General features: G+C 54.3%; 1 protein-coding gene across 1 annotated transcript in view; it reads right to left on the bottom strand.

The window, feature by feature from the left end:
• Positions 1 to 23,635, bottom strand: part of LOC144732598 (leucine-rich repeat and calponin homology domain-containing protein 1-like) — a 57,519-nt gene extending 33,884 nt beyond the window's left edge. Inside the window, 1 exon segment of the mRNA XM_078614066.1 lies at positions 23,423 to 23,635. Within this exon segment, the coding sequence (XP_078470192.1) occupies positions 23,423 to 23,606 (184 nt within the window). The 5' untranslated portion in view covers positions 23,607 to 23,635.
• Positions 23,636 to 23,875: the final 240 nt, after the last annotated feature.

Here is a 23,875-nt window from a genome sequence, read left to right as displayed (position 1 = left end):
TGGGATTTCAAGAGCCGCTTTTTAAGGGTCACGGAGTTTTGGTGATGAGGTTGGGGGGCACCGCTGCGTCGCAACGACCCCGGCGGGGCGGGGCGGGCCAGGGTCGTGCGTTGTGGACGTTGGCAGATGTCCCGAGGCGATAGCGGTGGCGATTGCTTACATGCTTTGGGTCCGGTGCACTTTCCATGAACCCGCACTGTGTGCGCTCGCAGCCGCAGCAGCAGCAGCAAGCGCCGGAGGAGTTTACAAAAAAAATCCCAGCAACAAACCACGACGTCGCCAGAGCGGGACAGTACAGCTCGAACCCAATTCTAGTTTGTTTCCCACAACCTATTTTACACGGTGGCAGTTCTATGGCTTCAGGTGCGCCGGCGGATCGTTACATCGCAGGGTCACGAGAGGTGGCGACGCCTTCATCCAGCAGTGGATCGATGTATGACTGATGATGATGAAGGCGAGCTAATGGCGCAGGATTCTCGGTAACTTTACAAAGAGGCTCACTTAACGCACCGGGCTTGCCGGGCTCGCGCGCGGATCGAATTATTATTTTATTTTGCTTCGAGCAGCCGGAACAGCTTAGAGCGGATTCCACTCCCGTCTCAAGGTTACGGGGGCCTCCTCTGAAGTTTGCATTCTTCAAGCGGACGTCGTCACTGGAGGCGACGCTGCCCTCCGCGCACGCGACACAGCGAGCGCAGCCGTTTAACCTTGACCGTCGGCGGCACAGCGCGACCAACGTGCTGTGCGCCGCGTGCACAAGCACACCTTCGCTTGGAAGCGCACGTGGGCGTGCATATGTACGCAGGCGCGCGCGTCCATACATAGAGCCTTACCAAAGACCCCCCCCCCCCCCAGTATAGCCTTAATAAACTGTTGGGGAAAGTGCTATTCGGGAGCACCTACGAAGGCTGGCACGGCACACAAGGGGGGCGAGTGGCCAGCACCACGCCCGGCCGTCTTTGTCTCCCCAGTGGCGATGTTTACGCACCGCACCAGGTACTTATTTGAGGTCGAGTCGACCTAGGGGAGGCTCAGGATCGGCTCAGACAATCGTCACCAGTGTTGGCCGTGAGTGGGAATCGAACTCGGGCCGCCGGGGTTCGTAGCGCAGCGCGCGAATCGCTACACGACCGCTCCTCACGAGCATTCACAGTTACACAGTCACATACACACACACAACGTAGCCACGCACGTGCAATATGGTAAACTCTGCGACCCGCACACTCCCACTGCTTCTCCGAACTTATCATGCGGGGGTTGCGGCATGGTGTCGTGCGCCATCCAAAGGGACGTTAAGCTTCGGTAAACTATTTTCACCGCGCTACATATACGTACATACCGTGTGTCGAACAAGTTAACGTCACTTTGTTCACCCAGGTCAGTTTTTTTTTATTTTTCAACGAGTCTCAAGACTATTTTTCAGGAGGGTGCTGCGCTGGTGATCTTTGGCCAAGAATGAGCAGGAGGAAATGGACGTGCCACGATGGAAACCCAAAACCCATCACACACACACGTGGAGGCAGCACTCAACCATCCACACGAGGCAGGATCATAAACCCACTTTTGCTGCCACGTGCTGCTCACTCGGATGCTTCGCAGCTTTGGGTGTTTTATAAAGCTGCGTCATCCGCCAACCCTGGATTGGAGGTGTGTGTGTGTGCGCCATCACAGCACTTGCATGAAGGCAGCACTGACTAAAACGAAACTATTTTTTATGTTTACCAGGTAAGGCCCACTGAGCTGTATTTAGCTCTTTTTCAGAAGCGACCTGGCCATCACAAATGATAGCTCAACGAAGTGTCTTATGATCACGTGGAAATGTAAAACAGTCAAATAGTCTGAAAACACCTTCATTCTAAATGTGGAGAAAAGTACCGGGGGACCCGGAGAAAAATCCACTCCAAATATACAGCAGGCGTCAGGGTCGGGATCGAACTCACGACCTCCTGTATACCAGGCAAGGCAGGTAACATCTCCTAGCCACAGCGGGGCCCAGAACTCAGCTAATGGTACGGTCCAAGTTCACGGCACAGGATGAGTTATAATGTCCCGTGGCGTAGAGCGAGGGCTTCACGCCCACCAGGGCGCCGTGGGGGACGTTAATGAGCAAACTCAACGCTCCCCCTGGCAACGCCACCTACGAGAGAAGCGTCGTGAAATTCCACACCGCCCCACCCTCTACCACCGCCATTCCCTCCCCCAACATCTCCCGAGGTCCAAGGTGCACCGAGGGGAGCTCTGCACAGAGCGAGAGAAGAATGGCGGTGAGCGGCGGAGAGGGCGGACCGACTCAAATTTCACCGTAATTTTGAACGCCACGGTCAGCACCTCCGAATAGCACAGTTGGCTAGGTACGGTGCGAGAGAAGTTCAACACACATATACGTGCGTACGAGGTAGGTGCACGTGTCGCCGTGCCTCCCCGCAGGCCACCACCACAACTGCCCCCACACCCACCCCGGTACACGCAGACGGTGCCAGGGAATGGGTGGACGCTGCCTCGCCTGAGCGAGCGGCGATGGGGCCCGGCGCTCGGCTTACGGCCCCCTAGGGTCTTCCGTGGGACTGGCGCGTCGCGCTCGCGACCCAAAATAACTCACCGCTCGCTCGCTAGCGCCCGTGCGAGAGTTCGCCCTGAGCCCGGAGCCTGCCCAGTGCCCACTTGCAAGCGGGTCGTGTTTGTGTAGGCAGGGCTTCCCACGAATACGCGGCCGCTCCCTGCCAGCATGCGCCATGGTGTGGGCAACATTAACGTTTTGGCAACATCACAAGCCGACTGTTGTGGCAGGAGGGTGAGGCTGGGCTGGGTGAGGAGGGTGAGGCTGGGCTGGGCTGGGTGAGGGGGGTGAGGCTGGGCTGGGTAAGGAGGGTGATGGTGTGTTGGGTGAGGAGGGTGATGCCGGGCTGGGTGAGGAAGGTGAGGCTGGGCTGGGTGAGGAGGGTGATGCCGGGCTGGGCGAGGAGGGTGAGGCTGGGCTGGGTGAGGAGGGTGAGGCTGGACTGGGTGAGGAGGGTGATGGTGTGTTGGGTGAGGAGGGTGACGCTGGGCTGGGTGAGGAGGGTGAGGCTGGGCTGGGTGAGGAGGGTGACACTGGGCTGGGTGAGGAGGGTGACGCTGGGCTGGGTGAGGAGGGTGATGGTGGGCTGGGTGAGGAGGGTGATGGTGTGTTGGGTGAGGATGATGTGTTTTGTAATGTGTTGAAGCTGATGCTCTGTTGGTGAATGAGACTGTTGGGTGAGACTGCATTAGGTGAGTATGGATGTATCTATGCTGAACTTCTTTCGCACCGTACGTAGCCAACCATGCTCAAAGAAATGAGTGACTGTTAGGTGAGCAAGCGTAGGCAAGGCTAGCGAGACTGTTAGTTAGGCGAATGCGACGGTGTTCGTTATCCGAGTGAGACTGTTAGGCGAGTGACTACAGTGAATGAGGCTGTTGGCCGAGTGAGACTGTGTTAGTTAGGAAAGTGAGTCGAGTTGGTTGTTGCCACGATGTCCGAGTGACGCTCGTACAAACCGCGGTGGTTCCTGCCTGGGGCCCCACACCCACGAGCTCGCAGAATGAGATAATAAATAAATAAACAAACGCAGCGAGCGCCAAGTTCCCCCTCGGCAGAAACAAAACACGCGGCAGTGGCGGCGGTGTCAGCAGCGGCGCCCTCCTCGCAGCCACCGCCCTGGCGGCGCTCTCAGCCGAGCCTCGCACAGCCACCGCACAGCCACCACCCTCTTGCATAGCACGCTGGTGCCACGCTGGTGACCACGCTCGTGACCACGCTGGTGCCATGCTGGTAACCAAGCTGGTGACAAAGGTGGTGCCACGCTGGTGACCAAGCTGGTGACACGCTGGTGACCACGCTGGTGACCAAGCTGGTGAACACGCTGGTGACCACGCTGGTGACCACGCTGGTGCCACGCTCGTGACCACGCTGGTCCCATGCTGGTAACCAAGCTGGTGACAAAGGTGGTGCCACGCTGGTGACCAAGCTGGTGACACGCTGGTGACCACGCTGGTGACCAAGCTGGTGAACACGCTGGTGACCACGCTGGTGACCACGCTGGTGCCACGCTCGTGACCACGCTGGTCCCATGCTGGTAACCAAGCTGGTGACAAAGGTGGTGCCACGCTGGTGACCAAGCTGGTGACCACGCTGGTGACCAAGCTGGTGACCACACTGGTGACCACGCTGGTGACCACGCTGGTGCTATGCTGGTAACCAAGCTGGTGACAAAGGTGGTGACAAAGGTGGTGACAAAGCTGGTGCCACGCTGGTGCCACGCACTCCGTGTGTCACACCCTCGCTGGGGAGCAGTGGTGCAACAGTTAGCGCTAGGCTGCGCTATGAACTCAGCGACCCAGGTTCGATTCCCGCTCGTGGCCAACATCTGAATCGGTCCTGGGCCTCCTCTAGGTCGACTCAGCCTCAAATGAGTACCTGGTACGGTGTGTAAACATCGCCACTAGGGAGACAAAGGAGGCCGGGCGTGGTGTTGGCCTCCCACCGCCTCGTGTGCCGTGCCGGCCTTCCATTGGTGCTCGCTAACGGCACTTGTCCCAACAGTCCGTTAAGGCTATGGCGGGGGGGGGATATTTGTCTTTATATCTTTATACCACAGACCAAGATTCCCCCTTGCGCTGGAATTGAACTCGGGTCGCCGGGTTCGTAGCCGCAGCGCCCCTGGCTGTAACACACAATACGCACACACAACACACGCTGCCCGCAGTTGTGTGTGCCGGGTTTAGCTCCAACGAGGAGGCCGGAGTGCGCGGTTTCACCGGCGACGCCGTAAACGTCGTACGTGACGATGCCCATCTTCACTCCCTCGTGGTGAAATGTTCCAGTTAACGCGCCGCAGAATTAAAAGCAAAAGTGCGCTCATTTGTTCACTTATTTAGTCGCTCACATTTTCTCCCGGTTTTATTGCGTTACCCGCGTTGACGTCGCGAGAAGGAGAGGGTGCCCGTTTGGAGCCGCCACGTCAGGGATCGGAAACCCGCAGAAGCACATGTCATGGAACTACTTCTGAGCCCCTCTTAAGACACACGCCACCTTTGCCACGTGCCCTGAATGAACCATGTTCCAGTGGTGGCACGGCAGCCAAACTCCATCGTTTAGCTCTCAAAGAGTTGCAATTTTGGCAGATTAAATTAAAAAAAATTGCATGTGCAAAGTCTTTTTTTGGGAAATTATTTTGGTTAACAGGTGAGGGGCCATCACCTCGCTAGGACTGAGAAACCTGTTCAGATGGGGGGGGGGGGCGGGGAGTTTCACATATTAAACAACCTCATCGTCAACGTATCTATTCCTAAAAATAACATATGGGGTGTCATAATGAAGGTAGAGTACACGTAGGAATCTACAGTATTAGTCAATGGTTTGACGCACGCAAGAAACTGGATTGCACTGTGACCAGCCCACCGTGGATGAAAGTCAGTACAGCAGGTACGCATACCTCCGACACCAAGGTTACATTAAGCATACTTTCCCTTCTCGAGAAAGGTGGACAAATTATTCTGACCAAAACTGGTTGACATACTATGCCCAAGAAAAAGCCACCCACATCTTTAAAGTATGAATGTTGAACTACTGTCGCAACGTACGTAGCCAACCCATGACCTCAACGGTTAGCACGGTTGGCTAAGTACGGCGCAAAAGAAGTTCAACATACGTACATACATACTCTTAGGTTCTTTCGGTAAAGTCACGTAGGTAAAAAATAAAATGAAAAGTTAATAAAAGTAATAATGGAAATAAAATAAAAAATCACGACGTTTCGGAGGCAACACAAGTCTCCGTCATCAGGTGGGACCGTCACAGCTAGATTTACTGTATCATACAGTGTATCATACAGTAAATCTAGCTGTGACGGTTAGATTTACTGTATCATACAGTGTATCATACAGTAAATCTAGCTGTGACGATTACATTTACTGTATCATACAGTGTATCATACAGTAAATCTAGCTGTGACGGTCCCACCTGATGACGGAGACTTGTGTTGCTTCCGAAACGTCGTGATTTATTATTTTATTTCCATTATTACTTTTATTAACTTTTAATTTTATTTTTTACCTACGTGACTTTACCGAAAGAACCTAAGAGTATGAATCCTTGCAGTCACGAAAGCTTCAAATCTAGAATTAATACGTACATACATCGTGTGCCCGATTCGTGTCTCCAACTCCTCAGCCACCTGACCACTTCAGTTTATTATTTTTGTTTAATATTCCCTTGACGCACTGAAACTGCTCTGCTCCTGAGTGCTTTGCGATCCAACGAGAAGCTGTGGGGGGCCTGCAAGCAGCCCCTGGTGGTTTCACGACCACGTGACCTTTGAACTATCCATGACAGAGGATTTTTTGGGTCAGACCGCGTAATACGAATGTGTCGTAAACCAGCCACCACCCGAGACAGCCAATTAGTAACGCTTCATCAGGCAAATCAGCTTCATCAGGCAAATCGACTGATGACGTTGGTTGTAATCGCCATCGAAGCGTCGTACTCAAACTGTATATGTTGTGGGTTTACTCTCCAACACACCGGTGTGCTGAACTCGTAACTAATCGACGCGTTTCGTTTACGTGACAAACCTCGCGAATTGGCCGTGTCGGGCGGCGGCGGGTTAACGACACGTTCATATTTTACACAATCTAACCCACGAACAAAAAAAACCTTGATCGTGGATAATATTGGTCACGAAAGCCTACTGGCCACGTGTTAAACCGACCATCGAGCTGCGTTAATGTGGCTGGTGGGACGCACACGGAGGGGGAGGCCCCGCCGCGTCCGGGCCGATGCCTTTGGCGAGAGAAGAGCAGCCCTCACTTCACAGCCACCCCCTCGCTGTGCTGCTACTGCAGGCACGGATGGATCCACCGCATCAGGCGCACGGTCATTAAGACCACCGCGGCCCACCCCAGTGACGCACCATCACTGCCATCTGACGAATCCCGCAGCTGTCGCCACAGCCGGCGTCCCGACTTCCAAGGTCTGCTCTCACAAGTTGGGGTGGAATGATGATTCACGGTCTTTGGGCAATTCAGTGAACCGAGGCCATTCGGGGTCAGGACTCGATGCGGACATCGGTTGGATGGTGGCGCCGGCCGTGGCTGCAGGGGCGACGTGAAGCCAGTGCAGAGTAGGACGCACACGCATCAAACAAACGTCGATTCTCAGGCACGCGATTCGACACGTGTGGTGCAGAACGACGAATCAATTCGTCGTCGCGGCCGTATCACGGTCATGTAAACCACAGCAGTCTCCCCCCAACACACCCCTTTTATAACTTCCCAGACTCACCGCATCAAATGCGACACACACTGCTGCCCAAGCCACTCACGAAGGGGGTGCGGTTGGGGGGGGGGTAACGAACCGCAAAATCCAAAGGACTATTCAGAATATAAATGAGTAGGTAATAATAAGAAAGTCACACCCACCCATCTCCCCCATCCCACCCACCTATCCTCCACAATCAACTGGAGAGTCTGGAATGAAAGTGAATAGTCAACGGAAGCCCGGACGGCTTTATTTGTGTGGCTCTTGCGCCGGCGTGCCGCTCAGTGAGCCGCACAAACATTTGTAAATGGCGGTGCACAGTTGAGGTGGCCCCCGGTGGCGAAGAGGGCAGAGCGCTGAGCTGGCACGGACGGATATGCTGCTGGGGTTTAATCCCCGCAGCTGCCGGTGATTAAACAGAGTCCTGAAGTACAGTTGAGTTGATTGTCTCTGGCCAGTCGCCGCTGGACTGTACGCGATAAACCCCCGTGATATTCACGTTGCATTCAGCACTTCCGTCTTTGCTAAATTCCAGCTGTGAGAATTGAAAAATACTTGGGGGCTTGGCATCGTGCGACAAAGATGGGTGGGAAAGTAATGCCCCCACCGCCCCCCCCACCGCCCCCCCACCGCCCTCCCCACCGCTCCCCCACCGCCCCCCCCCACCGCCCCCCCACCGCCCCCCCACCGCCCTCCCCACCGCCCCCCCCACCGCCCCCCCCCACCGCCCACCCCCACCGCCCCCTCCCACCGCCCCCCCACCGCCCGCCCCCCCCACCACCCCCCCCCCACCGCTCCCCCACCGCCCCCCCACCACCCCCCCCCACCGCTCCCCCACCGCCCCCCCACCACCCCCCCCCCACCGCCCCCCCACCGCCCCCCCACCACCCCCCCCCACCGCTCCCCCACCGCCCCCCCACCACCCCCCCCCCCCACCGCTCCACCACCCCCCCCCCCACCGCTCCCCCACCGCCCCCCCACCACCCCCCCCCACCACCCCCCCCCACCGCTCCCCCACCGCCCCCCCACCACCCCCCCCCCCACCGCTCCCCCCACCGCCCCTCTCTACTGTGTGGATCAGAGATTGCTCGATGGGATCTCGGAGGTAACGCGGAGGAGAGTTGTACTGCTCTGTGAGCGTTCCAAACGGATTTGATCGTCTGGCGAACCTGATACCAACGGCACAAAAAAAAATCATTAGGGAGGGTCAAAAAAATTTACTGAAATGTCAAAATAGAATTGAAAAAGGGAAAACATGACCACGGTGCTACCATAAACTCCAGAAACTGGGGCACAGGCATTTGAGGAGGACATCACGCGCATATGTGCCTTGGCGTGCGTGCGCCGCTCGCTCGCTCAATAATTGATGAGGGCAATGAAGCCGATTTAAATGGAAGCGCCTTGAGCACAGCATCCTCCGCCACGTGGCCGAGCAGCGGTGACAGTGATGGTGGTGGTGGCGGCGATGATGATGGTGGTGGTGGTGGTGGCGAATCGCCAGCTAACCAGAACCCAGCGCGTGCCACCAACGCGCCGGCCGTACTCGCCGATGGGTGCGTCACGAACGCGTCTTAGACTAACGCGTCTTTTCGCTGCTGCCGTACATTGCTGCACGATAGATAAGCCACTCCGTTGAGCTATCATTTGCGGCCAGGTCACTTCTGAAAAAAAGAGCTACATAGCTCAATCGGCCTTGCCTGGTCAAATTTTTTTAAATACTGTCGTTTAGTTTGACTAACGCGCGTCACTAACGAGCCTCAACGGTACGCGCCTAACAGAACGTGCTGTAATGTAGAACTAGAACTAATCAAGTAGTAACATCCTTCTTTTCACTGTACAGTAGCACGCTTGCCAATCTTGCCAGTTCAAGCCGCAAGATACCGATTTCTTTTACGTTTAATTTTACATTAAATCTGGTTTACATAGGTGGTCGCGAAAGCACACTCCGGGTAAAGTACAGATGCAGTGTGTCTGTGAGCACTACAGGAATAACCCGTCTACCCGATGCCAATTCTCAAATAAATATAAAAATCCATCAAACAATGTGTCTTTATCTTTAAAAATATACATTTCGTAACGTGGTATGATTATAAACATAAGGACTGGCAACGTATGCAGTATATACAATTATTGTACGTACTAAATTTTTGTTTGAATGAGCAGGTTTTTGTTTTGGATAACGGCCAAAATCTTTAAGGAGAGATTTTTTTTGGTTAGATCGCGGAAATAACCTAAAAAACCTCTATAATGGATAACATTGGATCGCGAAAGCCTACGCGTTAAACTGGCAAAACTCTTTTTTGCACACTTCCCATCCAGCGCGGGCGGCAGCAATCAATGGGAAACACCTGGGCTAACCTGCCCCCCCCCCCGCAAACTCTGCGGGCACTGTACGATGGCCAAACAAGACAAGCATGCGCGCGTGAGGATACGTCATGCATTACATGCATACATAACAAACGTCCCCGGCGTAAAATAAGTAATGTTTAGAATTTTTTTTTTTTAAACACGCTTTTATGAAATGTACTAGTAATGGCAGAACTCCACGACTCCAGGAAGTGGCCCCGAAGCTTGCCACAACGTAAGGGACCGTGGCCAATTACAGCCAACGTCAGTTGACCGTGGACAATTAGACCCAAGCCGAAACATAACATTAAAAAAAGATTGTATAAAAATATATATTTATATTTTTTATGATAGAATATAGTATTGTCATCAGTATGACATAAGTATACCAAGTTTGCAGTCGATACCATATTGGGATGTGGGTTAAGATTGAGTTACAAGATTTGAGGATACATCAACAACAGATAAAGTGAGTTAAATGAAAGCGTGTAAGAAAGCCTCGACGAAGACTTGCTGGTGGCAAGCGAGAGCGCTCTTAGCGGAGTGCCTCTAAAAGCCAGCACGGAGCACGGGAAGAGGTTGGTGGCTTCGATCATCACCAATGTCATCTTCTCCTCCTGCCCCCCTTCCCGGTGCTGATGTTTTTACACGCACCACACCAGCCGATCTCATTTGTAAGGCTGAGTCGATCTAGGGGGGGGGGGGGGGGAGGCCTAGGAAAAAAAAAAGCTCTGATATCACCACTTTGCTACTGACGTTAGCCCAAGACCGGGAACCGATCTCGGGTTGACGAATTCATCGAGCGGTGAGCTAACCACTCTGTCACCGCATCCACGCACAGAAAGATCCCCCCCCCCTCCCCCCCCATTGAGCACATTGACTGTAGGGGGGTAATGCTGTTGGCAGCACGCATAAATATTAATAACTACTGTACATTAATCCCTATTAACACGCACGCCTACATACACGCAGACACGCGCGTGCGTACATGTAAAATGATGCAAAATACGCACGCACAGATGCACCGACAAGATTCGAACTCCCGAAGCTCTCTCGGCGCGGCGAGTAGACATCGTTACATTGGCACTTAGCTCCTGGACATACTCTGCGCCATCGTTACGCAAGAAAACAATTCACGCCACGAACCTTAATTGCCAGAGGGGCAGCCCTGGGAATGACGAAGCCAGTTGTGTGGGTCGGGAAAGCTGCCACAAGTGGTGAGATACGGGGGAAAAAAACAACGAGCCACTCGTTCTTCATCCAAACAGCACCACGCGTCCAATTACATCACTCGGCGAAGCCTCGATGCTCAACGCAGCCTCAACTTCTCGAAGCGGCAATGCAGACGGCATAGATCCAGCGGAAGGGACGAGGTCTAATTGCGAGTAAACAGTGCGGGCCACCCAAGCTATGGACCGTATAAGTAAACCAACCGTAACATGGGGCCTTGTTAACCAGCATCAAAGTACGAAATATAACAATCGGTTTTACCCTTTCCTGGCAATAAAACCGGAGGCGTGAAGATGTCCAACACCAAATAGATAGCTTTCGCAAGGCATCGAGTACTGCATTAACCACACAGCGTACTTGTGGTGAACATGCAAACAAACATGCTCTGATGATATATGGCATTGCCTGTGAAACTGATTGGCCTCCACCAGAGACAGCAGCCTTCTTTATGGCCGAGTTTCACTAGCAGTGTCAGAGCAGAGAATGCCAAGAGGGGACCAATACAAAGACAATGCCACTATCAGAGCACTTAGAGTTCAGGGTGAGCAGCTACATCATGGGACCTTTTTGCCAGTATCAAAGTAATTAATATCAGAATACGTTGCATGTTCACCACAAGTACTCTTGTGTGGTTAATGCAGACATGATTCCTTGCAAAAGGTGCCACTGGTTCTTCATGTTCTGCAGATGTAGATGCCACCTCCGCCATCTATTGCGCGGCGGGTGAACTTACGACTCTCGGTCTGAAGAGGCAATCGAACAGACATACGGACAGGTTTGGCGAATATTCGTAAGTAGAGCCCCCTTTACAGCAAAGCCCTGCTATTTGTGACCTGTTCTTGACCGCGAAAACACACGGGGGAAAAAAACTTCCAAATACCCAGCACAGGAAAAAGCGACGCCTTTTACTGTCGTGCTTGTGACATGCCGAGGCCTGTACATTTGCTGCAAATGCGACGAGGTGCCGCTGTTTACTTGCTTTTACGCAATAAAGTAATAAAGGGACCGTGATTTATTGCTTAATGGAGGACATTATCTCCGTGTGATAAGACTTTCAAAGTTGGCTGAGTTTTGTGGATAGCGAAGAGGATGTGGGTTGGAGGATGGGGAGGATGGCAAGGAGGGAGGGAAGGAGGCAGGGAGGGAGAAAGGCAGAGAGGGAGGCAGAGAGAGAGGCAGGCTGCCTCTGCCTTCAAACCAAACACGCAGCTGCAAATGCCACACTGCTGGGGTGCACTTTGCGATTGTGCATCGCAGCAGTGAGTGGGGAGAGCAAAGAGGCGTAGGGGGGAGGGGGGCAGAGAGAGGCACGGGGCAGGGAAACCACAGTGAGGCAGGCGGAAGCCAGCCACCCCCCGAGCCTTCACACGCTTCCCTAGGCCTTGTCCTGCTTTCCCCCGTGGCTCTCTCGTCTCTCCCGTGTCTCCTGTCCCGACTGTATTCATGCCTCTCTGGGTCTCCCTGCATCTCCCCATACAGATTTCTGGTTCTCCATATCTCCCTGCGTCTCCCCATATCTCGCTAAACGCACCCCCTCTCTCCCCTCCATGCCTTTCTGCCTCCGCCACGCCTCTGTGTCGCCCGTATCTCCATGTTACTTTCCATGTCTTCACTGTCTCCACGTGCCTCTCTGCGGACTCCCTCTGCACCCAAGGACATGCTGCCTCAAGCGGCAACGCGACCCCCCCCCCCCCCCAATTTTCCCCAGACCTCCCCTTATCGCAGTGGTGCACACATTTTTTGTGATGACGTGAATAAAAAAAAGGTCGATATCCTGCAGTTGGCGGTGGTGATGTTACTGTTTTTGAATGCGCGCTTCGGCTCGCCTTGCACAAAGCAAGCCGCAGCACGGGTGCACCAAACTTAATTCGAGCTCATACTCTTAGTTCTTTCGGTAAAGTCACGTAGGTAAAAAATGAAATTAAAATGAATAAAAATAAAATAACTATTTTATTTTTATTAATTTGTATTCACGTCAAATTAAAATGAATAAAAATAAAAGAATTTTTTTTTTTTACATTTTTATTTCATTTTTTACCTACGTGACTTTACCGAAAGAACTAAGAGTATGAATCCTTGCAGTCACGAAAAGCTTCAAATCTAGAATTAATTCGAGCTCCTTTATTCGTGACCAATCGGCGTTTGGGTTCACGCTGATGGCTTTAATTTGTATTTAGAATCATTTGGAGCAGTTCAACGCGGGGCACGCCGAGGTAGAACAATGAAGGAGCTGCTGCTGCTGCCGCCGCTTCTACTCACAAGCAGGACTCATTGTGAACCCTGCGTGTGTGCGGCCAGAACTGATGTCCTGGACTCGCACGTGAAATCAGTCCCGTTACACCCGTGCGTGCGTGTGTGGCGCGCGAAGGAAAAATAGAAAAGCCTGCACGCTCAGTGCCCTGCCGATAACGACCGAGTCTGTAAAGCAAAGCGCACGCTTAGGACGGCTACATTCCCTTGAATGCGAAACTTTACTAAAATAAACCTTTCTGAATCCTCGGCCATCGGCACGAGGGCTCAGTCACCCGCCCCCCGCGGGGTTCCCCAAGCGAGCGGGATTCATGTCGACGACTCGAGGGTGGAGCCTGTGGCGCAGCGGTGAGCACATCATCATCGCACGGTGAACCCCGGCGCCTTGAGTGCGACCCCCCCACCCCCCCCGTGGCTATTGTCAGGGAACATGTTCTGGGCCCCCCCCCCATCCCACCACCCCGCCCACCCCCATTCCACCCCCCCCCATCCGACCCCGCCCCCCCCATCCCACCACCCCCTTCATCCCACCACCCACCCCCATGCCACCACCCACCCCATCCCACCCCGCCCCCCCCATCCCACCACACCCCCCATACCACTCCGCCCCCCCCCATCCCACCACCCCCCCATACCCCCCCCCCCATCCCACCACCCACCCCACCACACACCCCCCCTCATCCCACCACCATCCCCCTTCATAAAACCACACTGAGCAGCATGGTGAACTGACTGAACAAACTATGAAACTAAACAATTTTTCATTTTAACAGGTAAGGTCCACCGAGCTATACAGCTCTTTTCAGAAGCGACCTGGCCACAAATGACAGCTCAAGCAAGTGGCTTATCTGTAAATTTATAGCAGCCAAATACTCTAAAGATTGACGGAGCAGTGGCACATTGGTTATCACCCACTTCCCTAATAACCCAGCGGCCCGAGTTCGATTCCTGCCCACGGCTAACATCAGTCGTGAGTGGTACTTGAGCCGATTCTAGGGATTCCCGCTTCCACCAACCTCAACCGGCGTGGTGAAGTATGGTCAAACACCCAAGCGTCTGGGCGAGCACTGGGTGACAATCGCCCCGATGTTTCCACGGCAAAGTGGCTTATCAATGTTGACATTTATAGCAGCCAAATACTCTACACACATGTTTCTAAATGCGGAGGGAAAAACCGGTGGACCCGAAGATAAAATCCACACAACATGCAAACTCCGAATATACAAGCGTCAAGGTCGGGATCGAACCCACGACCTCCTGTAAACCAGGCGAGGTAGTTAACATCTCGCCAAAACCCCCATGAATGACCTAGTGAGGAGGTTTTCATCCAGCAGTGGATTGGTATCGAATTAAGTTTCTTCCTCCAGACGGTGTTATTGTTGTTGTAACTCGCTGACCTGCCCATAATAAACAACTGTGAAAAAGAGCTTCATGGCTCATCGGATTCCTCCTCCAGTCGAAATAAAGATTTACATTCTCAGGTGGATGCTGCTTCTCGTTGTTGGCTTCACTGCATGTACGCCGGCTCGGTTAACGCAAAAAAAAGACGTGGGAACAGGTGGACTACAACGCTGCTTTTTTTCCAGAGAAATGCTTCAATAAATTAATTTACAGCCCCCCGTTTGACACACTTCACCACGTGGATTGGTAGAGGACACAGAGAATGGGGCAGGAGTGGTTCTCCCCCCGCGCCTCCCTCCCAGGAACGATTAAGATTTCACTCGCCACTCATGTTAGCCGTGGCCGGGAAACAAAATGTGCAGGTCACCGGGTTCATCGCCGCAGTTCGTCAAACATTGCACCACCGCTCGCTTCAATCCGCATTGTATTTAGCGGCGTGGGAAGGCCTTGGCGGCTGCGGCAGTCGGTCAGAGCGCCCCCACTGGGACCCCTGGGAGCTCCCGGCCCAGCGAAGCGTTCAGGAACGGCGAGTGCTGAAGGACACAGGCTCGTGCGGCGGGCGCACACTGCACGGATAAACTATGCACTCCGGTCATCCGCGCTGCAGATTGTGGCTATCCATTAGCAAGAAGAAGTTTAACGTATGTACGTGCGTGCAAAAAGACGGTCACTGCATCGCGCGCTTTCAGATGCACTTCCGCGGCCGTCTGGAACGCTCTTTCTTCCGATATTAGGACGCAACTGGAGCTATGCACTTTTCTATCGAACTGCTTTTTGTGTTGAGTGTGTTGTCCTTCCCCCACACCTCCGATCACCATGGTTGGCTACACTCGCTGCAACAAAAAGTTCAACACACATACATACTGGTGTGTGTGTGTGAGTGCGTGCCAAGGTCACGTGGGTTTCAAGATGCTAAGCAAGGTGAGTGGAGTGCCCTGCATCGCTGGCTACAGGCTGTGGGTTAGAGGCTAGCGGTTGAGTGCTATGGGCTCCAGGCAATGGACCACTGGCTACAGATTATAGGCTACAGGCGTACCCATATGTCATGCAACAATAAAAAAAACCAAAAGCCCTTTATATACCCAGGAAAGCCTGAGAATCGAGACTCTTTTCAAGAGAGTCCACCTACACGTGGGAAAGACGTTCAACATATATCCATACATCTTGGTATGTTTGACCAAACCCAATTTGTTGTCCTTCCCCCGCACCTCTGATTAGCGCGGTTGACTACGTACGGTGCGAAGGAAGTTCAACGTGCATGCACATATAATGGGTGTTCATGCAAGTGGGAGGAAACTTGAGAAACCGTTATAACCACATATTCTTAGGTTTTTTCGGTAAAGTCACGTAGGTAAAAAATTAAAATTAATAAAATAAAAATAAAATAAAAATCACGACGTTTCGGAGGCAACACAAGCTTCCGTCTTCAGGTGGAACTGTCACAGCACGATAGCTGTATCAAGTGATACAGCTATCGTGCTGTGACGGTATCACTTGATACAGCTATCGTGCTGTGACGGTTCCACCTGAAGACGGAAGCTTGTGTTGCCTCCGAAACGTCGTGATTTTTATTTTATTTTTATTTAACTTTTATAAATTTTTTATTTTAATTTTTTACCTACGTGACTTTACCGAAAAAACCTAAGAATATGAATCCTTGCAGTCACGAAAGCTTCAAATCTAACGTTATAACCACGCCTATGTCGAGGAGATGGGGGGGGAGGTAACGACCAAAGTGCAGCACGGGACGCAATGAAATGATGGCTGCACCGTGAGGCCCGTGAGTGGCTGGCTGTCTCTCAACGAGGACACGTGGTGTGGCAACGGAGGAGACTCCCTCGCAGGGGACGTCATCTGTCGTTGGGAATATCAGCCGCGCGGTCAACGGCGGTGCCCATCACAATGTTGCGGGCAATTAAACAGGGCCCAGTGCCTGCCGCAACCCCAAGCAACGCCTGTACTCTTGTCGGGGAGGGCGAAAGCCTTCTTATTTTTCAAAAATTCCAAGTCCACCCGTACAATTATGGGCGCCCGCATTTCTTCAACCGACTTGCCACCAAACGTGCCATCCCCTGTACGGCGCCAACCCCATTTTCAGAGAGAGGCCCCGAAACTCTGCCGGCCCACACATCCCGCTCCGACTTAAATCGAGCCACTTCTCTCGAGGGCACCGAAATCCACGTCTCCAGTTCTCATTGCACAGCATTCTCTCTCTCTCGCCGCACAGACCCTAATAGCCTCTGCCACAGGGACCTCCTCCGTGCGTTTCTCGTCCAAGCCCAGTGCAAAAAAGAGAGTGGGGGGGGGTGGGCTCTGCGCCAACCCCTTGAATGGCACCCACGTTTACTGGGTAAGTTACTGGCGGAGTTTGCCACCGAGTTAGTCGCTCGGCGGCTCGCGCGTGGCAGTGCGAGGCGTGGGTACTCGCTCCCACCTCTTTCAAGATCCCCGACTAGGGCGGAAGGGCCGATCAAAATACTGCACCCTGCAGAGGGGATACCGAGAGGCTCCGTTCTAGCTGAGGCCTCTTCCACCAGCAGTGGCCAGAACAAGAAAATGCAGCGCCGCGGTTTTCGCTGATCCTGAGTTTTCCCACAGGTATTGTGTACGCAGGTTTTTACCTCCATGGTAGATATCTGGGACTCACTTCACGTACGGTTTTGGCATGTTCCTTCTGCTCGCGCACTACCAAATCGGCTCTCAAGCACAATAACAACACCCTATATTTACCCAGGGAGAGTCTCAGTGGGCCTCAAGGCTCTTTCTTTTCGGGATGGTCCCTTGGTTATCACGCTTAGCCAATATTCCATTAATAAGTGCTTGAAACGCAGCAGAAAACAGGAGTACGCGGAGAAAACCCCACCCAGATAAGGTGGTAACACCCAGCAAAGCCCATATTCTGGCGAACCCGAGGCTCCACTCTTACAACAGCTGGTATCCCCAGGCAATCTACCATCCAAGCCATGGCCAGGCTCAAATCGTGCTCGACTTATATGAGATCTAACGAGACCGGGTTCATACGTGGCGATTGTCATAGAATTATTTAACGGGATGTAACCAATAGGCTTTGAACCTCTGGACAGCTTGTGCCTCTTGCGTGAGGGACACAACAAACAGGGCACGGAATGGGACTGCTGTCCAACACGCCCTCGCCTCCCTTTTGACAGCAAGCAGTGGTCATGAGCACTACTGCAACATAAATAGACCAATGTAATCCCACTGTGGCTGGAGGCCTACACGTGTACCCTCTGTACACACTACGGAATGCAATGCCTTCATGTTTATTTGAACTCTTAAAAAGTAATGACTCTACAAGGCAACGCTAGCAAAGTGCCACACGTAAAAGAGAACAACACAACCAGCATGCCGCCACCCGGGTACAAGACGGTGAGTAAAACGGCGCTGGGAAAAAAACTAAAAACTGGCAGGATTGTTTGGATAAGCGGTCTGAAGTTGAGCTATCCCTCAACCGTTCCACGTAGGGACAGGAAGCCAGTTTCTCCAGAAACCAGGAACTCCATAAGACCAGGTCCTCCAGGACACGAGGAGTTAGGTCCTCCTCGAACTAAAAAGCCAGGCTTTCCAGGAACCAGGTCCTAAATGAGCCCGTTTCTCCAGGGACTAAGTCTTTGATGAGGTCAGGTCCTCCATGAAGTCAGGTTTTCCAGGAACCAGGTCCTTCATTGACACACGCAGCAAGGGCCTCCTAGAACCACAAAAGCCAGTTTCCTCCAGGCACCTGGTCCTCGAGATCCCAGGTCCTCCAGGAACTAGAGAGCCAGATCCTCCGTGAAGCCGTGTTCATCAAGTCCCAGTGATGGGCTAGCTGGGGTGACTATGGCCCAAGCAGCTATAAGGCCCCACTTATGATATTTAAAACAACCTGCCAGATCATTACAAATCCATCAAAATGCTGTGCGTGATTTACCGTAGTCATCCAAATGCTAACCTTTCTCCAGACGTGAAGGCTAATGACCAGACAGTCTCCACTGTCCCTAACGATGTCACCCCACACTGGTCATCGCCACTTGGCCTCTATCCATTTGTCTCGATTCCCTATGCACCCCCGAGCTAACCCAATTAAGGTTTCCTGCAAGAGCGTGCAAACGGGCATACGCACTCACAAACCTATGTAAGCATGCACGCATGCGTCGAGCGAGCGAGTGAGCGAGCGGGTGGCGGGCCAGATGGGGCCAGATTATTTGTGTAATTAAAACCTCACGTGGGGGGGGCGGCTTTTAGAGAAAAATACCGGAGCCTTTTGTCTCGCCGAGCAACCCCCTTTCCCCTCCTTAACCGATGATGGCACTGTGCCCCTCCTCGTGCAGAGGGGGCCAGGCGGCCAGGCAGCCGGCTCAGGAGCTCGACGGCCAAATTGGAGAAAAAGTGGCGAGGGTTTTTCTTTTATTTTTCTTCCCTCCCGAGGTAGACGACCACTCAAAGCCTTCGCCATTCACCCCGAGCACTGACAGCCGCCCTAATTATCCGTACGGGGCTAGGGTGCAACCTTTCCCTGGCAGCACAGCGGAAATCCCAGGCTGACCTTATCGACTGCAATATTTAGGAAACGCTCGACTGATATCACAGCTGTGAGCAACCGCTAATTGTGCGCTCGGACCAGGAGTCGGATTTAAAGGCGCTCATGTTTTCCAGGAGTCGCCCTAACAGCCGATGCCATGGATTTTATTGCCACACAAAGCAAATGTGCTCCGACCCGCTAGACAAACCCTGCGCATAGAGAGCCCCCGAATGCCTCTTCTGTTGCCGTGGCAGACGGGAGGACATTTCTGTGGCGACTACCCACGGGGCCGTGCGTGGAAGAGTGGAGTAATTGCGTGGATGTTTGCCGAGTCTCGGGTCGAGATGAAACTTTGGCGCAGGGATTTGGGAGTTTTACGCAGCACCGCTAGCAGTGGAGATGTCATGCATATGTCAGCCACATAGCTGTGCTCCCACAGGGGCTCCCGACATAGGGAAATTAATTGACGGCCCACTAATGCAAGAGGGCACTTGCACAGTTAGCACGCCATGTGGAACACAACGACATATGACCACTCCAATCGGTTCTAATCGGCTTAGCCTCAAGGAAAAATAAAGACTGCCTAAGTAACAAAGCAACAATACTGGAGGGGGAAAAAAATCACATTTAAAACGTTTCATTATTGTAGCCTTGTGTGCCTTGCCATGCATATGTACTGTACTACATTTACAGCAACGAATCATCCCCTCAGAATCCCAAGGCTGAATGCTGGGAATTTGAAAACATGGAAAGCTAGGGCATGTGGGGACGAGAGGGCTGCTCTAGGGACGCCTTGCTGTACGTAGTACGTTAAGTACGTTAAGCCACAATGGTGTAGTCACAAAAGACAAAGATATTCCGTATTGTTTTAACATACGTTTGGGGAAAGTGCTGTTAGCGAGCACCTATTAAGGCCGGCACACGAGAGAGTGGTTGGCCGACACCACGCCCGGCTGCCTTTGCCTCTCTCGTAGCGATGTTTACACACCGCACCAGGTATTAATTTGAGGCCGAGTCGACCTAGGGGAGGACGAGGACCAGCTCAGACAATCGTCGCTCATGTCGACCGCGAGTGGGAATTGAACCCGGTTCGGCGGGTTCGTAGCGCAGCGCGCTAACCGCTACACAACCGCTCCCCAGTGTAACACTTGTATGTGTGTGTGTGGTCTCACACACACACACACAAGCGTTACCATGGCTGCCATCATCACAACGAACATCATTTGCCTCCAAACAAATTACTCGAAACACTTCAGATAGTCAGATCTCAGAAGCTAAGCAGGCTGGCACCTGGTTAGTACTTGAATGGGTGACCAGTACATGGGTTTGCCAGGTATTGTAGTAATCAGAGCTGCGAGGTGTGGCTTAGTGTCACCCCCTCCAATTTCCTCCGGCACAAAAAGCTAAACACGATTTCATGGAATTAGCCAACGCATGATTTTCCTGAACAATCGTCTTAAGTTTCAGCGACGAGTTCGTGGGGTGGCATTGTGAGCTCCAGCAAACTGCAGGTGGCCCGGACACATGCTCTTTGCCCCTATGGCAAAATAGCGTCTATTAACGACTGTGGGAGCGTACGGAGCCAATGGAAATGCTCACAGTTCTACAATCTACCCAGAAATGATAACACTCACGGCTCCGACATCGCAGCCTGGACGGATTGTCAAACGTGGTTTGTTGAGCGTTGCTTCAGCTCGGGCTTGGCACACGACGTTGTCATTTAGGCGTGGAAAAAGCACCACGCCCCGGCCGCATTTCTATTTACACAACGCGACAGGCATGAGGGCCCATCGGCTTGCGCGAGACCCACGGGGAGAAAAGTTCAGATCATCAGCGCCACCGGCCGTAAGCCACGGATGGGAATCGAACCCACGTGGGTCCCTTTCTCCCCTCCCATTGTTAGCGCACTTAACCGCTACACACAAGACAAAGATCCCTCGTTATAGCATGAATAGGCTGTTGGCGCAAGTGCTGTTAGCGAGCACCTATGAAGGCCGGCACGGTACACGAGGGGGTGGGTGGCCAGCACCACGCCCGGCCGCCTTTGTCTCCCCCAGTGGCGATGTTTACACATCGCACCAGGTACTCATTTGAGGCTGAGTTGACCTAGGGGAGGTCCAGGACCGGTTCAGATAATCGTCACCGGTGTTGGCCGTGAGCGGGAATCGAACCCGGGTGGCCAGGTTCGTAGCGCAGCCCTAACCACTACACTACCGCTCCCCACTACACACACACAGACGTACACACACAGCGTACACACACACACACTGACGTACACACACACAGACGTACACACACACACAGACGTACACACACAGACGTACACACACACAGCGTACACACACACAGCGTACACACACACAGACTACACACACACACGTACACACACAGAGACGTGTACACACAGAGACGTACACACACACACACAGAGACGTGTACACACACAGAGACGTACACGCAGACGTACACACACACACAGACGTACACACACACACAGACGTACACACACAGACGTACACACACACACTGACGTACACACACACAGACGTACACACACAGACAGACAGACACACAGACGTACACACACAGACGTACACACACACAGCGTACACACACACAGCGTACACACACAGACGTACACACATAGCGTACACACACAGACAGACACACAGACGTACACACACAGCGTACACACACACCCACTGCCTGAGCTCCTTTTCACATGATAGTGAAGGCTGCTACAACGCTGCTGTTATCGCCACGCTGTTAACATGCTACCGTCATCACCACCCTACTGTAACATGCATGTTGTAAACATGCGACTGCACCTTTACCGCGTACCGCACGTGGCCACGCTGTCCGTAAGCTATTGTCACTTGCCACGCTCGTGTAAACAAGCGATACGCTAACACACATACAGCCGGTATTCTCATCGCAGCAGCAAGCAGCGAAACCTTAACGAGGCATCACGCCCAACAGTCGATTCACACTTTCGTATTGCGTCACGCGTCCGTACGGTTCACCACCAGAGGTGGCACAACTTTATCGGAGATTTGTTTACATTCTCCTCACGTGGGCAACGACGACGAATCGTGGCTTTCACGACCCGTTGTAGTAATAACGCGACTCCTGGCCAAGCCTCGCGCACGAATTGTCACTCTGCCCCACGAGGTGGAGAGAGGCGAAGCGAGCGGCGTGGGGGCCCCGAAGTGCACGCAGAAGCGCTCTTACATTTCCTAGCCCGCATCCGCACGGCCCACCTCAAGTCCCCCCCCTTCTCGCCCCCCCCCACCACGCCCCCCCCCCCACACACCCCCACGCCCATCATTCCCCCCCACATGCTCTCTCCCCCCCCCCCAATTCCACGCCCCCCCCCCCCTCACTTCCACGCTCTCCTCCCCCCCCCCACTTCCACGCTCCCCCCACTCCCCCCTCCCACGCTTCACCCCCCCCAACACCCCCACGCCCCCCCCCCACTCTCCTCCCCCCCACAACCCTCACTCTCCCCCCCCCCACGCTCTCCCCCCCCCACGTTCTCCCCCCCCCCACGCTCTCCCCCCCCCCACTTCCACGCTCCCCCCACTCCCCCCCTCCCACGCTTCCCCCCCACCAACACCCCCACGCCCCCCCCCACTCTCCTCCCCCCCCCACTCTCCTCCCCCCCCCCCCACTCTCCTCCCCCCCCCACTCTCCTCCCCCCCCCACTCTCCTCCCCCCCCCCACTCTCCTCCCCCCCCCCACTCTCCTCCCCCCCCCACTCTCCTCCCCCCCCCACTCTCCTCCCCCCCCCACTCTCCTCCCCCCCCCACTCTCCTCCCCCCCCCACTCTCCTCCCCCCCCACTCTCCCCCCCCCCCCACTCTCCCCCACCCCCCCCCCCACTCTCCCCCACCCACTCTCCTCCCCCCCCCACTCTCCTCCCCCCCCCACTCTCCTCCCCCCCACTCTCCCCCCCCCCACTCTCCCCCACCCCCCCCCACTCTCCCCCACCCACTCTCCTCCCCCCCCCCACTCTCCTCCCCCCCCCACTCTCCTCCCCCCCCCCACTCTCCACTCCCCCACTCCACTCCCCCCCCCCACTCTCCCCCCCCCACTCTCCTCCCCCCCACTCTCCCCCCCCCCCACTCTCCCCCACCCCCCCCCACTCTCCCCCACCCACTCTCCTCCCCCCCCACTCTCCTCCCCCCCCCACTCTCCTCCCCCCCCCCACTCTCCACTCCCCCACTCCACTCCCCCCCCCACTCTCCCCCCCCCCACTCTCCTCCCCCCCAATGCTCCCCCCACGATGTGTACGCGGGCAGCAGCAGCGGCGACGGCGTCCGCGCATCCAGACTGCGAAATCAAAAACGAGCGGAGGCGGCGGCTTTTGCAAAGTCGCTGGTATGAGCGTGAGCCACCCACCCGCCTCCGTCACGTCGGAGAGATCGAAGCTGGCGGTGCTCCTGGGGAAGTCCTTGAGCTTCCTGCCGCTCAGGTTGAGCACCCCGGACAGGCAGGCGTCCTCCAGAGCGCGCTCCACGCTGCGATGGAGCAACGCGGCGCCGCCGAGCGCGGGAGCCGCCGTCGTTGCCGCCGCGGCCGCCATGACTCGCGGCGCGCGCGGGGTTTGTCCGTGCGCATGCGCGAACCGCGGTTAGATTTGATAGCGCGTGTAGGCGTGGAGAGCCACGGGAGCTGATATGGTAGTATCGATGCGCTACGGAGCACTGTTGGGATTATATTTGATAGCGCGTGTAGGTGTGGAGAGCGACGGGGACTGATATGGTAGTATCGATACGCTACGGAGCGTTGCTGCGATTACATTTGATAGCGAGTATAGGCGTGGAGAGCGACGTAGGCTGATATGGTAGTATC

This window comes from Lampetra planeri, chromosome 43 (assembly GCF_965212315.1).
Source record: "Lampetra planeri chromosome 43, kcLamPlan1.2.h2, whole genome shotgun sequence".
NCBI classification, from domain to species: domain Eukaryota; kingdom Metazoa; phylum Chordata; class Hyperoartia; order Petromyzontiformes; family Petromyzontidae; genus Lampetra; species Lampetra planeri.
The sequence above is the reverse complement of the archived record's forward strand: the minus strand, read 5'-3'. Positions and strand labels throughout refer to the sequence as shown.